Raw genomic sequence first — 12,817 nt, 5'->3', positions numbered from 1 at the left:
GACGGCTGCAAGTCGGAGGCCAGGGAGCGCAAGAAGACCAAGAGATGCTCCGTCAAGCGATGCCGCAAGACCGAGCTGCTGCCCATCCAGTGCGCCAAGTGCTCCCACCAGTACTGCCTCGGCCACCGCCTGCCCAGCGACCACAACTGCGACGTCGTACGCCGCGAGACCATGACGGCAGCCCACATGCTCCGGCGTAGCACCAACAACGCTCGCGGCGCCTCCTCTTCTGGCGGTCTCCTGAGCTTCCTCACCGGCAAGGCCTGATGCAGTCTCCGCACCCATGCATGCAGCTCATCCGCCAGAGCACCGTCTTCCTCGCAGCGGTCGAAGAGCTCGACCCCGAGAGCTCTGCCTCAGGCCTCTCTCTTTGTGTTGTTGAATTATGGTAATACATTTACACGCTGTGTACAGTTGTTAGCATCGCGCACATCCTCGAGCTAAGGGGGCACTTCTACACGGTCTTGTGGTCCTTGCCGCTTCCACTTCCGCCACCGCGGGAGAACATCCGTCGCACGCGGCTTCGCCATCCCGGGCTTGGCGTGGGCGTCCGACTCGCGGATCCCTCCTCACCGCTCATCGTCCTTTTCGTCTTCTGCCCCCGCTCCACGTCCACTTCTACCTCCACTTCTTTCCTGGCCTTCCTCCGCTTCTTCTTGGCCTTGGCCTTGGCCTTGGGCAAGGTGGCAGCGGCTTCGTCGCTTCGGCTGCTGCTGTTGCTGCTGTTGCTGCTCGTGTGCGGTGCGTCGTCTGCCGGTACGGCCGGCCCCTCCTCCCCTTGGTCGCCTCCCTCGCTCCTCGCCGCCGCCGCCTGGCTGGCGGTGGTGGTCGCGATCACGCTGATCGCCGCCTGGCTGGTTGCCAGCTCCATCGCCCGCGCCGCCATCATCGACGTCGTGGCCGGGCGCGGCGAGTACAAGACAGTGCTCGACCCCCGCCGCCGCCCGTAGTGCCGCCCGCTCTCGAGCGCGATCACCTCTTCCCCGTCATCATCACCACCCAGCCACCGCTGCTGCCGCTGCTGATGTGGATTGTGCAACTGATGCTGACCCGAGAACTGATGATCGATCGTCCACGCGCCCCCGTTGTCGATGTCGTCGTCGTTGCGCGGGCTGTGGGAGGGCGTGGGCGGGCGCGCGGCCAGCCGGGCCTCGAAGTCGAGCTGCATGCGGAGGTAGATGGACGACGCCGACGCCTCGTCGACCTCTGTGTCGCGCCGGCGCTGCAGCTCTCGGGCCTGCGTCGTCGACGATGTGCGCTCGGCGTGCTCCATCCGCTCGCTCGCCACCGCCACGGCAGCGGCCGACGTGTTGTGGTTCCGCCGGCGAGGCGACTTGATGAGCAGGCTCAGCCGACGCGAGTTCCGACGCCAGAAGCCTTCAGCTTCGCCTTCGCCGGCGTCGTCGCCGTCTTCGTTCTTTTCCTCCTCCGCCTCTTCACCCTCCGCGCGCTGCTTCTTCTTTCCCCGCCGGTCGTGCTTGCCGCTGCCCGCCCTGTCTTGATGATGATGATGATGATGGTTGTCGTGGCCTTCCCCCTTCTCCCCCTGCTCTTCGTTCTTTTCGTCGCGTGCACCTTCGCGATGATGTTCGTCCGCAGCTGGATCGGAGTTAAAATCGTAGTGGTCGTCGTCGCTGCCGCGTCGGGGGCTGCGGGCCTGCTGCTGCTGCTGCTGCTGTTTGTTGTGGTGGTGGTTGCGGGGCGACTTCCAGCCCATGAGGGTGATGCTACGTCGCCACAGGCTCTCCTGGTGCTGGCGGCTGGGGCTGTGTTCAACTTTCGCCACGGCCGGGTGCGAGTCGTCGGACTGGGTGTGGGCGCGGCGCCGCGGCGTGAGGAAGGCGGTGAAGCTGCTCGTCCGCTTCTTTGTCACGTAGGGGTGCTCCACCAGGTCGTCGTCGTCGTCTTCCTCCTCTTCTCCGTTTCTTGCCCCTCGTGCCGCTGCTGCTGCGTCGCTTCGATCGTGCCCGCCCTCCGCCACATCTCGTAGCGTGGGCCTCTTCGGGGACGACGATGATGGTGAAGAAGAAGAGGTCGCCGTGGCTGTCGTCTCTGTGGTGACCACCGCGGCAGCGGCGGAGGCGTTGATGGTGGGAATGCGCCTGGTGGCGTCGGACGAGACGGCATGCTTGGCGCCGGTCTGCTGCTGGTGGTGGTGGTGCTGGGGCGAGAGGGGCCGCGGCAGGCTCCGCGGTCGGGGCTTCTGCTTCTTGCCCCCCGTGCGAGCCTGCTCGTCCCTCTCCTCCGGCGCCGGAGGGCTCGACGGGCTGCCATTCACGCACGCGCGCGCGCCAGCGGTCAGCCGTCACAAGGTGCGCAGCGCGAGTCGACTAAACGGAGAGGCGGGGAAATGCGCCGGGGGACGTACCGAGCGGAGACGGACTTGGGCGAGTTGAGCGCCCGGCTCCGGCTCCCCTTCAAGACCAGCGTCAGCTTCACCGACAGCCTGCAGCCAGTGGTGGTCGAGGTGGTGACGATAACAGAGAGGAAGACTAAAGATCAGAGAAGACCATCGCGCGCGCGGTACTTGGCTTGTTTGGAGAGGGTTTGGGGGGGGGTGCCTGGGGAATCGGTCGCGTCGTTCGCGCTTCTTGTGCTCGATCTTGGCCGTGTGCTTGATCTCGTTGTGGTCCAGGTCCTTGAGCCACTCGTCTGCATGCGCGTGCATGCGCGTGCATGCGCGAGAGCCGACCACAGCAGTGGTGCAGCACATCAGAAGGCACGCCGGGTCCAAGGGCTTTCCAGGACCACCACCGCCCCGAAGAGCAAGGACGAGGACGAAAGGAAGAGTGCGGTACCGATGGAGAAGATCTCCTCGAGCTCTTCGCTGTCATAGTCGCCGGAGCCCTCCGACTCTTCCCCCTCCGTGGTCGGGGCCACGCTGTGCGCCTCGCTCGCCCCGGCCGACAAACCTTAGGTTGCCGTTGTTGTTGTTGATGATCATGGACCATACACATAATATGTGGCCATTTCCAGGAGTTATATTAGTACGACAGATGCACAACGGGAGGAGGGGGGGTTGGGCCTCTGAAGAGCTTCGGAGTGGTTGAAGGGTTGAGCGGGGGGGCGTACTGCTCGACAGGAGCCCGCTTGGCGGGCGGCGTCTGGTGCGGAGCGTTTGGCTGCTCTGCTCCATCTTTCTTCCTTACCCTCCTCCTCGTCTCCTCTTCTCGGCCCTGGTCCGGCACCCGACGTGTTATGCTGCGTGACGGAGGGAGCTGTTGGTGGTGTATATTACGTCCAACCGGCCCCGTTGGTCCAACCGAGCAAACTTTGGATATAATAATGCCACGTTTTGACAAGCACGCAGCCACCACGGGATACCGAAAGTACTGCTGAGCAGGAAAAGGCGGACGAAGAGGAGCGCTCAGCACGCGAGCACGAAGGATGGAGGCAGCTGAGGGTATGATCACCGCACCTCCTTCCTGAAGCTGGAGTGCGTTCATCGATTTACATGGCGCAATCTCCTCATTTTAATGCAGTATTTTCCCATTCCAATGCAAGCGCCCCCCCCCCGCTGTGCGTGTGTGTTTCATGCGCTACATATGTGCCTATGTGTGGGGGTGGTGTGTGTAGAGCTGTTCCAAAGGGCCAACGCGCTGTTCGTGGATGAGGACTACGCGGGGGCGCTGCAGGCGTACAGCCAAGCCATCGACCAGTCGCCCCAGCCGCGTGCAGACCACTTTGCCGCCCGCGCTGCCGCACACCTCTACATGCGCAACCAAATGGGTACTCACCTCCCCGTCCCCCGACCGGTCGCTTAGCTCACATTCGCGCATGTCCCTGCACGCACGCACGGCCTCCGCAGAGGCGTTGGACGACTGCAGCCGGGCCATCCAGCTGGATCCCACCCACGACAAGGCCCACCTGCGCAAAGGGTACCACCTCTCCCGAGAGCCCCGCATGTGTGTGTGTGTGTGTCGCCAGGGGTGTGTGTGTCGTACAGCAGCGGTCGCTCGCGCTTGGCGAACGACTCATGGTGGCCTGGCGTCGGGTGTGGCAGCATCGCGCTGTTTGAGCTGGGCGAGTACGAGATGGCCCACAAGGTGTTCGTGCGGGGCAAACGCATCAACCAGAAGAGGTGCCGCCTCTCTCGCTCCTTTTCTTTGGGCTGCCAGGCCTCACCCATTGTCATCGTCGTCGTCGTACTAATCATTTTTTATTTATATGTGTGTATATGTGTCACACAAATATGCTTGGCAGCCCCGGCTGGTGCGACTGGATCAAGAGATGCGAAGAGGCCATCCAGAGTACACGACCGCTCCCTTCCCCTCCCATCAACGCTCGTCGCGACGAGGCTGACGCCCCTTTTCTACTTCCTCGGGCTATGTCGTCGTCGTCGTCGTCGTTGTCCGGCAGACGAGCAGGGAACCTCACATCCCCGGCAGCGCAAGCCCGAGGCCGCGCCCACTCCGAGTGCCCCACGCCCCGGCAGCAAGGTGGTGTCCGAGGCGGACAAGAAGAAGGTATGCCCCTCCCCCACGATTATTATTCTTATTTTCGATAGGCTTAAATATCTATTTATTTTAAATATAAAGAAAGATATATTTATTATTAATAAATATTGACCCTATACGTATGGAATATTGATCCTATATGGAATGCAGGCTGAGCAGGAGAAGGTTCTGGGCAACACCGCGTTTGGAAAGAAGGAATTCAAGAAGGCGGTGCTGCACTACAGCACGGCCATCACCCTCGACCCCGACAACCACGTTTACTACAGGTGTCGTGTGTGTCGTATGTGTGTCGTATGTGACGTGTGTGTCGTGTGTCGTGTGGTACCCACCATAGTGTGGCTGACTTGGAGATTGACGGGGAGGGGGGGGGGCGTAACCAGCAATCGCTCGATGGTGAATGCGAGGCTCGGCGCCCATTCACGCGCGCTCGAGGACGCCCTCGCCACCGTGGCCCTCTCGCCCAGCTGGCCCAAGGGTGCGCACCCCGCCTATCCAATCAACACCCCGTCAATCAAAGCTCTCTCTCTCTCTCTCTCTGGCGCCGGCACGGCGGCTGCTGACACGAGCGCGCACACTGTGGCCTGTCCTTCCCCCTTCCCCCCCCCAAACTCACCTACGGCAGGGTACTACCGCCAGGGTACCGCCCTGATGGCACTCGACAGGCACGCCGAGGCTGTCGATGTAACCCCCCCCCTCCCCCATTTCCTAACGAACTCCGCCTCGATTGGCTGCGGGTATTGGGGAGGGGATGCTGACGCGGCGGTATAAAACCATTGGTTTTGTGGGTGCGCGGCGGGTACCCCGGTATTAGGCCCTGCAAAAGTCGCTCGATCTGGCCCACGAGGAGAAGGAGAAGGAGGAGATCAACCGCGCCCTGCAGCAGGCCATCGAACTCGCGAGGCTGCAATCCCACCGTACCCCCACCCCTGCTCCTCCCCTTCATTTCTAGTCGCGCGCGCGCGTGTGTGGTTTGTGGTTTTCTCACACCAGCGATCGGCAAACATCGCCGCGACATGCGTGCAGCTGCCTATGCGGAGCTGAAGCAGGCGAGCAAGCTGAGAGACCGGGCCATCTCGGAGACCCTCAAGACCAACATCGCCAAGCTCCGGACCGAAGAGTTTGCCAAGGCCATCACCTCGCTCACCGGTACGCCACGCGCGCCCCCAATCCCGATCTCGCTCTCCCCGGTCAACTAACACGCGGGACCGGGGCGGTCTTTGGCCGCGGTCGACAGTCAACCTGGGCACCCGATGGCGCTGCATGCGGGTCGTGGTGGTCGACGACGAGGGCGTCCTCCTGCGCATCCAGACGCCCAACTCCTTTCGTGCGCGCCCGCCTCATCACCGCGTGCGATTACGCGTGTTGTGTGCACGCCTCGCGACTGACTGGTGTGCGGTGTGCGGTGTGCGGTGTGCGGTGTGCGGTGTGCGGTGTGCGGTGTGCGGTGTGCGGTGTGCGGTGTGCGGTGTGCGGTGTGCGCGATCAGTGCCCTCGGACAAGAGCATCATCGCCAAGCTGCAGTCGGGCGACGCCAAGCTGGCGCAGCTGTTCGTCCACGTCGACAAATCGACCACGCCGACCGCGCACCGCCAGGTACTTTACTCCCTCGCCCGCGCCCTTGGTGGAGCCACCGGTGTCGGGCTCACCGGTGGCGATGGCTGGACTGTGCAGGAGTACGTGTTCGAGGAGTGGAGGCCGACGCAGCCGCAGCGCAACTCGGCGCTCCCCTCCCTGTCCAACCTCACCAGCAAGCCCCTCACCGTCCTGCAGAAGAAGGTACTGCCCTACCCACCGCACCTCAGTGACCGCTCCTCTTCATCGTCGTCTCACGCGCTCTCTGCTCTCTCTCCGCTTCCGCCAGGTGTTGGAGCTGACGGCAGCGGAGGCCAACGCGATGCACCTCCTCAACACGTTCATCCCAGGCCTCCTCCAGTGATGTAGTGGGTGACAGCCCTACGGGCGGGGGTGACGATCGAGTCCCTTCAACTCCCCATACACACATCGCGTGCATGTGGGTCATGCACGAGTTACCATGGTTTGATAAATAATGCGCCGCCTTTTCTCAGCCTTTTACTTCGGCGCGCCCTCCACCATCGCGCTGCCCACATCGCTGGGCTGCTGCCGCCGCCGCCGCTTAGCCCTTGGGCGCCTTGCCCTTGCCCGAGACGCTCTTCCGGTGCTTCGACGACGACGCGTCGGGTCCTGGCGTCGACGCCTCCGCCGCCGCCGCGGCTGCCGGGTGCGTGGCTTCCTTCTCGCCCTCCCCCTGCTCCCTGCTCGCTCCCTTCTCTTCCTTCCGCGCCGCCCTCTCGCCCTTCTCCTCTCTCTTGCCGCTGCTGCTGCTGCCGCCGCCGCCGTTGGCCTTCTCCTTCTCCACCTTCTTCTTGGCGGAGGTGGTGGTGGTGGTGGCCTTCTCCGGCGCCGCGTCGTTCTCGTCGGGCTGGACGGGCGCCGGCCGCGAGGCCCGGATGGAGCTGCCGCTCTCCTTCCTGCCGCTGCTGCTGGACTCCGCGCCGCGTGCGTAGGACCGCTTGCTGCTGTCGCCGGGCGCGCTGCTGTGGAGGACGGCGCTGCCGCTCCGCCCGCTGCGCGCCTTCTCCCGGCGCGCGACCGCCTCGGCCGCCGGCATCGGAGGTGCGTCGTCCCTCATCCGGTCCTCCCTGGCCCTCCTCTCGCTCCTCTCCCCGACCGAGCTCCCGCGCTCCCGCCTCTTCTCCTTTCCCCTTTCTTTTTCTTTTTCTCTCTCTGCGTCCTTCTTTTCCTTCTTCTCTTTCTCGGCTTCTTTCTTTTCCTTGGCCTTCTTCTCCCGGTCCTTCGTGCTCTTCTTGTCCTTCTCCCGCGCCTTGCTACTCTCGCCGCTGCTCTTCTCCTCCGCTTTCTCTTTCTTCTTTCTTTCCTGTCGTGGCCTCCTTCTTGGATTCCTTGTCGTCGGCCTCGCCGCCGCCGCCGCTCCTCTGCTCCCTCTTCGCTTCCTTCTGCTCCTCCTCCTTCCTGCCGCCCTCCCTGCCCTTCGCCCTCTCGCGCTCCTTCTCGCCGGCCTCTCCTGCTCCACTCCTCTTCTCCTTCTCCTTTTCCTTCTTCTTTTCCTTTTCCTTTTCCTTTTCCGTGGGCCTCTCGCTGTCCCCGCTCTTTGTCTTCGTCTTCGCCTTCGTGTTGTGGGCCTCCTCCTTCTTGTTTGTCTTCTTCTCCTTCTTCTCTCGCTTTTCCTTCTTGTGAGGCGTCGTCGTCGTCGTGGCGGCGGCGGCCTCCTTCTCCGTGTCTCCTCCGCTCTTCGCCCTCGTCTTGCCGGCCTCCTCCTTCTCCTTTGTCTTCTCCTTTGTTTGCGCGTCGTCATTCCTCTCGCGGTGGAGGTGAGCCATCCGATCCCTCCCGCCCTCCTTGTCCACCGCCTTGCTGCTGCTGCTGCTGCTGCTGGACCCCGCCCGGCCTCCGATCATGCTCCCGCCCACCATGATGCCGCCCCCGCCTGATCCGCTCCGCGCGCGGCCTCCGATCACGTTCCCGCCCGGCGCCACGATCGTGGTACCCGCTCTCCGCTGCTTCTTTTCCTTGTCGCCCTCTTCTTCCTTCTTCTTCTTTTCGTCGCCCTTCTTCTCTTCGTTCTTTTTCTCGCCCTTCTGCTCGCTCTTCTTGTCGTCGTTCTTCTTCTTGTCGTCCTTGCTCTCCTTCTTGTCCTTCTTGTGATGATGATGGTGGTGGTGGCTGTCCTTGTCGCGGTGCAGCGGGTGCCGGTCGTCTCGGCTCGTGCGGCTGCCGCTGAGGGTGTGCCTTGGCCGCGGCTCCTGGTCCGCCGCCAGCTTCTCGAACCTGAGGCCCACCCGCGGCGCCTTCTTCTTCGCAGGTTCGTCGGCCGCCGCGGGGGCCACCGCCGACGCCGCTCCTGTCGGCGCGTCGGCCTCGGCCGTCACCGTCCCCTGAACGTCAGCCGGCTTCTTCTTGGTCGTGTCCACCTCCTTCGCCTTCGCCGCTTCTTTGGCTTCCATCTCGTTCTCGCCGGCCTTGGCTGCAATCCTCCGGGCGACGGCGGTGGCCGCTGTGCTGCTCGTGGGCGCTGGCGAGTCGGCCTCCGTCGGCTTCTCTGTCGGCGGCGCTGCCTCCGCCGTTTCGGTCTTGGCCGCCGCCGAGGCGTCGGCGCGCGGGGCCGGCTGCTGGGAGGCCGCGGTGGTGTCGGTGGCGGCGGCCGGCTGAGAGTCCGGCGCTACCACGCGGCTCGCCGCCGCCTCTTCGGCCACCACGTCGTGGCTCTTGCGCTTGAGCCGGATGCCGCGGCCCCCGGTCTCGGCCTGCCGGTTGGCCTTGGCCTTTTCGATGGCCTCCTGGTGGTGGTGCTGCTGCTGGAGGGTGGAGGTGGAGCTCGTGGTCTCCAGGTGGTCGAGCTCCTGCTCCTGCACGTCCTTGGGCAGCAGGAGGAACTCGGCGAAGAACGAGAGACTGTTGGCCGACCGCCGCCGCTGCCGCTTGATGACCATCGACACGGGCGGCGGATTGCCGTTGCCGCTGTTCGATGCGCCGCCGTCGCCGCTGCCCGACATGTCGAGGGCGGCGGCCGGGTTGAATCCGGGGATCATGTAGCGCGAGAGGTGATTCTCCTCCTTCTTGGGCAGCGCAAAGTTGGTCTTGCGGTCGTGCGGCTTGATCATCATCTGGTCCATCTGGTTGTAGGCCAGCATGTCCTCGTCGGTGGCGCTCACCTCCCCGTTGGTGCCGTTGCTGGTGCCGTTGTGGGATTCGCCAGACTGGGTCAGGTCCTTCAGCTGGCCTGGCTGAAGGCTGTGGCGCGTCGAGCCGGCGCCGACGCCCACCCGCAGCCGGTTCATGATGTCGCTCTCGGTCACTTCAGACTTGTGGGAAGCCTGCATGGCCAGGTTGTAGGGCTGCTCATGTATGTACATGAGGGTGGTGGAAGAATACATAGGGAGAGTGAGTGGTGGCCAACTCGGGTAAGCGACGTGGACGAGAAGCGGCTGCGTACGGAGAAGAGTTTGATGACGTCCCCCTTGTACGCCGACGCCCTGGACTTCTTGGAGTAGTGTGCGTCGTCCCCCACCCACGCAATGAACACGCATCTGTGGTGTGTTGTACGCATGTGCGCCGTTGGTGAGCCACCACGAGTACATTCGAGGGCAGAGAGAATGAGGCGCGTACTTTTCCCTTTGCTGGGCACCGAAGAGGTACTTGAGCAGAGCAAAGCCAACGGTGTCGTCTGAAGAACAAGAACATGTGGTGAGTCACTGAGGCAGCACGTCAATCGTGAAGGAGGTTACATACCGGTGAACTGCTGCTGGAGCTCTGTGAGCCCACCCTCGCCCTTGGCCTTGAACACCAAGCTGGGTGTCTCGCTCAGGAGGTGACCCCTGCACACCACACCCCGCCGTTCGTGAAAACGAAAGAGGATTCGACCGTAGCACAAGAACGCACGTCTGTCCAGCATTCTTATCGCGGTCGACGGATGTCTCCAGAACGCAATAACACCTGTGGTTGTTGTTGTTGTTGTTGTTGTTGTTGGCACTCAGCTGAGCCTCGGCCCCCACCTCATAGCTTGCGTTCTTTTCTTCAAGAGAAAGGTCGGTTGAGTGGAGATTTACCAGTCACATGTGGCTTCCGGACCTCGCACGCTGCGTAGAGCTTCAGCGACGAGCGGATCCGATTTATCGAGACCCGATGTCGCCTTGTCCACGCGCGTCATCTTGGTTCAGGACTGATCAAGGGAGGGCCTTCCGTCTATCACCTCGCCAGGAGGTCTACCAGTCTAACAAAAATCCAGAGATTAATCTCTCTTCACCTGCCTCTGCGGTGCAGTGGCCTGACGTCAGAAGAAAAGGGGGCGCCCACAAAGCCGCATAACCCAAATGCCACGGTGTTTCTTGCGAAAGAAAGAACTGGGCACGCGGGCCAGGTGGGAAGTGAGATCTCGGCGTCTGAACCTGGAGGTTTTGGCCATTCTTTTCTTTTCTCTTTTTTTGCCACTATTTTGCGAACGGGTGCTAAACTGACACAAAAGGAAAATAAACGAAGAATGCTCGGAATGGTCCGGGGCGAGAACTGAGAATCTCGTTGCCCTTCTCGGTTGGCCCAATGGGCCATCGGTGCCACTTCTCTGCACAACCTCGTTCTTTGCCGCCAGAAGCTGGCGCACCGGCTATCTGATTTCATCTTCCGCCCACTTCGCTTCTGCCATCACGCCACACATACTCCCAGCTGTTGGAGAGGACATCGCAGCAAACCATGACAACCGCTACAGCCTCGCTGCGAGGCCACCGCGCTCCGCTCTTCTCTCTTTCGCTCTTTACCTTCGCCTTCGTTCTTTTCCTTCTCCTACTCTCCTCATCTCCTTCCATAGTTCTGGTGCGGGCTCAGGAGAGCAGCCCACCGGTGTCCGTGGCCGTGGCCTTCGACCCCTCGTGGGTGGGCACCACGGACCCGGAGGGCGGCGCCTACGGCGTGCGCCAGGCGCTGAGCCCCGACCGCACCGCCAGCCGCACCCTCGACCCCGCCCTCCTGACCTCCGCCGACCCACAGCAGTGGGCACTCCTCCTCGCCTCCTCCCAAGTATACTCCTCCTTCCGTTATTGATTATTGAAGTAATCATTTATTATTTTATTATTTGTTTATTCACTCCTATATGTGTGATTTGGGTAATCAATCACTTTATTTAAAATGAATAAATTTGTAATTAATAAAAATGGTGTGCAGGTGTTGGTGGTGGCGGCGCCTGGCCAGGGCTCCAACTACGCCGAGAGCGCCGTGGCCTACTTCAATGGGTCCTCGTCGCTGGTCGAAGTGATCCGGGACTGGACGGCGGCCGGCGGCCTCTTCGTGCAGGCCGGACGCGATGCCGCGGTGCTCGGCCAGCTCTTCTTCGATTTCGACTACGCGCAGGCCTCGGCCGCCTCATCATCGCCCGCCCTCGCGACCTCCGCCGTCGCCGGCACGCCCTACGCCGCCGCTGCCGCCGGTCTCCCGGCCCTCGCCGCATCGTGGGAGGTGGTCGGCGTGCCCGACCAGTATTGCCTCTACTCGACCGCGGCGGACGACGCGGCCCAGCCATGCTCGGTGGTGCGGCAGAGCTACGGCGCCGGGCGGGTGATCTATCTCGCCTGGGACTTTGCCGACGCCGCGCCCGACGGCACCCAGGACGGCGCCGCGTGGGTGGACCTCCTCCACACGGCCGTCCTCGCCGATGCGCCCTCGGCCCCACTCGCTGTGTCGTCGCCGTCGCCCTCACCTTCGCCGTCGCCGTCGGCCGTGGTGAGCGAGGTGTCGCCGTCGCCGTCGGCTGCGGGGAGCGAGGTGTCGCCGTCGCCTTCCCCGTCCTACGTGCCGTCGCCTACGTCGTCGGCGTCGCCGTCGGCTACGCCTTCGCCGCTCTCACCGACGCCGTCGCCGTCGTTGTCGTCGTCGCCCACCTTCCACCACACGCCGTCGGTGGCGTTGACGCCGTCGCCATCGCCGTCGTTTAACTCTTCGAGCGCGCCCTCACCGTCAGCCACGCCATCAGCCGGCTCTTCGCACTCGCCGTCGCCGTCGCCCAGCCACCATGACGACGATGACGATGATGAAGAAGAGGAAGACGATGGACCGCCGCCGTTCGTCATGGACATGACGTGGATCCTGGCCGTGATCGTGCTGGCGATCGTGGTCCTGGTGCTGATCGCCGTGGGCGTCAAGCTCTACGAGCGCTTCAGCCGCCGGAGAGGCTACGACGAGATCCCCGCGGCCGACCTGCAGGACCACTACTACGACGAGGCGGAGGAACAGCAGTACGCGCACGGACGCGTGTGAGCAAGCAATGAAAAGAGAGAGATGGAGTGATGGACATGGTGTAGATAGCGCCATGACGGAAACACAACACAACAGGACTTATTTATTTACACTCTTTGATTGTTATTTGATTTGGATCTGATGTAGTGTAGCGAGGCCAAGTCTTTATGGGAGGACGCTGCTTAAATAACAAGAAGACAATCTGACGTGGTGAAGGGGCGTGAGAAGAGAGAAAGGGCGAACGGAAAATGGGGGTCATTTAGTGGTGCGAGGTGCTCTCGTCGTCGATGTCGGGGGCGTCAGCGGAGGTGCCGAGCATGCGGAGGACCTTGGTCATGAGCGAGTCCTTGGCCATGTCGTAGGCCGCACCCTTGGATGGGATCTCGAGGACCGTGGGAAGAAGGCGATCGTATTCGTCGAGCAGGTGGCGGATGTCGTTGGCCACATGCTGAGAGATGAGCAGAATGGCAAGGTCCTCCCGAGCGGTGAATTCCCTGAAGGCCTCCTCGACCTGACCCAGCTTGGTCTTGTTGTCCACGATGAGGAAGTTCTTCGTGCGCTTGCTGTTGAGCTCGCCGATACCCGCAAGCAAGAAGCCA

General features: G+C 62.7%; 6 protein-coding genes across 6 annotated transcripts in view; 3 read left to right on the top strand and 3 right to left on the bottom strand.

Annotated features, from left to right (window-relative positions):
• ACA1_150740 (AN1like Zinc finger domain containing protein) overlaps window positions 1-267 on the top strand; it is a gene marked incomplete at both ends in the record, with an annotated part of 1,525 nt that extends 1,258 nt beyond the window's left edge. Inside the window, one exon of the mRNA XM_004340810.1 lies at window positions 28-267. Coding sequence (XP_004340858.1) covers window positions 28-267 — 240 coding nt within the window. The remainder of the gene's footprint in view (window positions 1-27) is intronic.
• A 187-nt stretch (window positions 268-454) lies between these two features.
• ACA1_150730 (uncharacterized protein) lies at window positions 455-3,136 on the bottom strand (the record flags this gene model as incomplete). The annotated part of the gene is made up of 5 exons (XM_004340809.1): window positions 455-2,267; window positions 2,369-2,433; window positions 2,528-2,652; window positions 2,799-2,912; window positions 3,073-3,136. The coding sequence occupies 5 exons, from the start codon at window positions 3,134-3,136 to the stop codon at window positions 455-457; spliced, it is 2,181 nt and encodes a 726-aa protein (XP_004340857.1).
• A 251-nt stretch (window positions 3,137-3,387) lies between these two features.
• Window positions 3,388-6,393, top strand: ACA1_150720 (tetratricopeptide repeat domain containing protein; the record flags this gene model as incomplete). Its single annotated transcript, XM_004340808.1, has 15 exons — window positions 3,388-3,403; window positions 3,577-3,729; window positions 3,809-3,878; window positions 4,004-4,081; window positions 4,204-4,250; window positions 4,360-4,466; window positions 4,608-4,723; window positions 4,838-4,932; window positions 5,080-5,138; window positions 5,269-5,371; window positions 5,481-5,603; window positions 5,692-5,781; window positions 5,944-6,050; window positions 6,129-6,233; window positions 6,319-6,393. 15 exons carry the CDS (start codon window positions 3,388-3,390, stop codon window positions 6,391-6,393), a joined length of 1,344 nt encoding a protein of 447 aa, XP_004340856.1.
• Window positions 6,394-7,303: 910 nt separating this feature from the next.
• ACA1_150710 (uncharacterized protein) lies at window positions 7,304-10,143 on the bottom strand (the record flags this gene model as incomplete). The annotated part of the gene is made up of 6 exons (XM_004340807.1): window positions 7,304-9,331; window positions 9,430-9,523; window positions 9,603-9,660; window positions 9,718-9,811; window positions 9,872-10,008; window positions 10,065-10,143. 6 exons carry the CDS (start codon window positions 10,141-10,143, stop codon window positions 7,304-7,306), a joined length of 2,490 nt encoding a protein of 829 aa, XP_004340855.1.
• Window positions 10,144-10,682: 539 nt separating this feature from the next.
• Window positions 10,683-12,239, top strand: ACA1_150700 (uncharacterized protein; the record flags this gene model as incomplete). The annotated part of the gene is made up of 3 exons (XM_004340806.1): window positions 10,683-10,757; window positions 10,815-11,006; window positions 11,178-12,239. The coding sequence occupies 3 exons, from the start codon at window positions 10,683-10,685 to the stop codon at window positions 12,237-12,239; spliced, it is 1,329 nt and encodes a 442-aa protein (XP_004340854.1).
• A 238-nt stretch (window positions 12,240-12,477) lies between these two features.
• The window catches only part of ACA1_150590 (vacuolar ATP synthase subunit F, putative), a gene marked incomplete at both ends in the record, with an annotated part of 1,033 nt that continues 693 nt past the window's right edge, over window positions 12,478-12,817 (bottom strand). Inside the window, one exon of the mRNA XM_004340805.1 lies at window positions 12,478-12,789. Coding sequence (XP_004340853.1) covers window positions 12,478-12,789 — 312 coding nt within the window. The remainder of the gene's footprint in view (window positions 12,790-12,817) is intronic.

The sequence above is a fragment of the Acanthamoeba castellanii genome (assembly GCF_000313135.1).
Source record: "Acanthamoeba castellanii str. Neff unplaced genomic scaffold scf7180000084716, whole genome shotgun sequence".
In the NCBI taxonomy this organism is placed as follows: Eukaryota; Discosea; order Longamoebia; family Acanthamoebidae; genus Acanthamoeba; species Acanthamoeba castellanii.
This window is presented reverse-complemented; position numbering and strand designations above follow the sequence as displayed.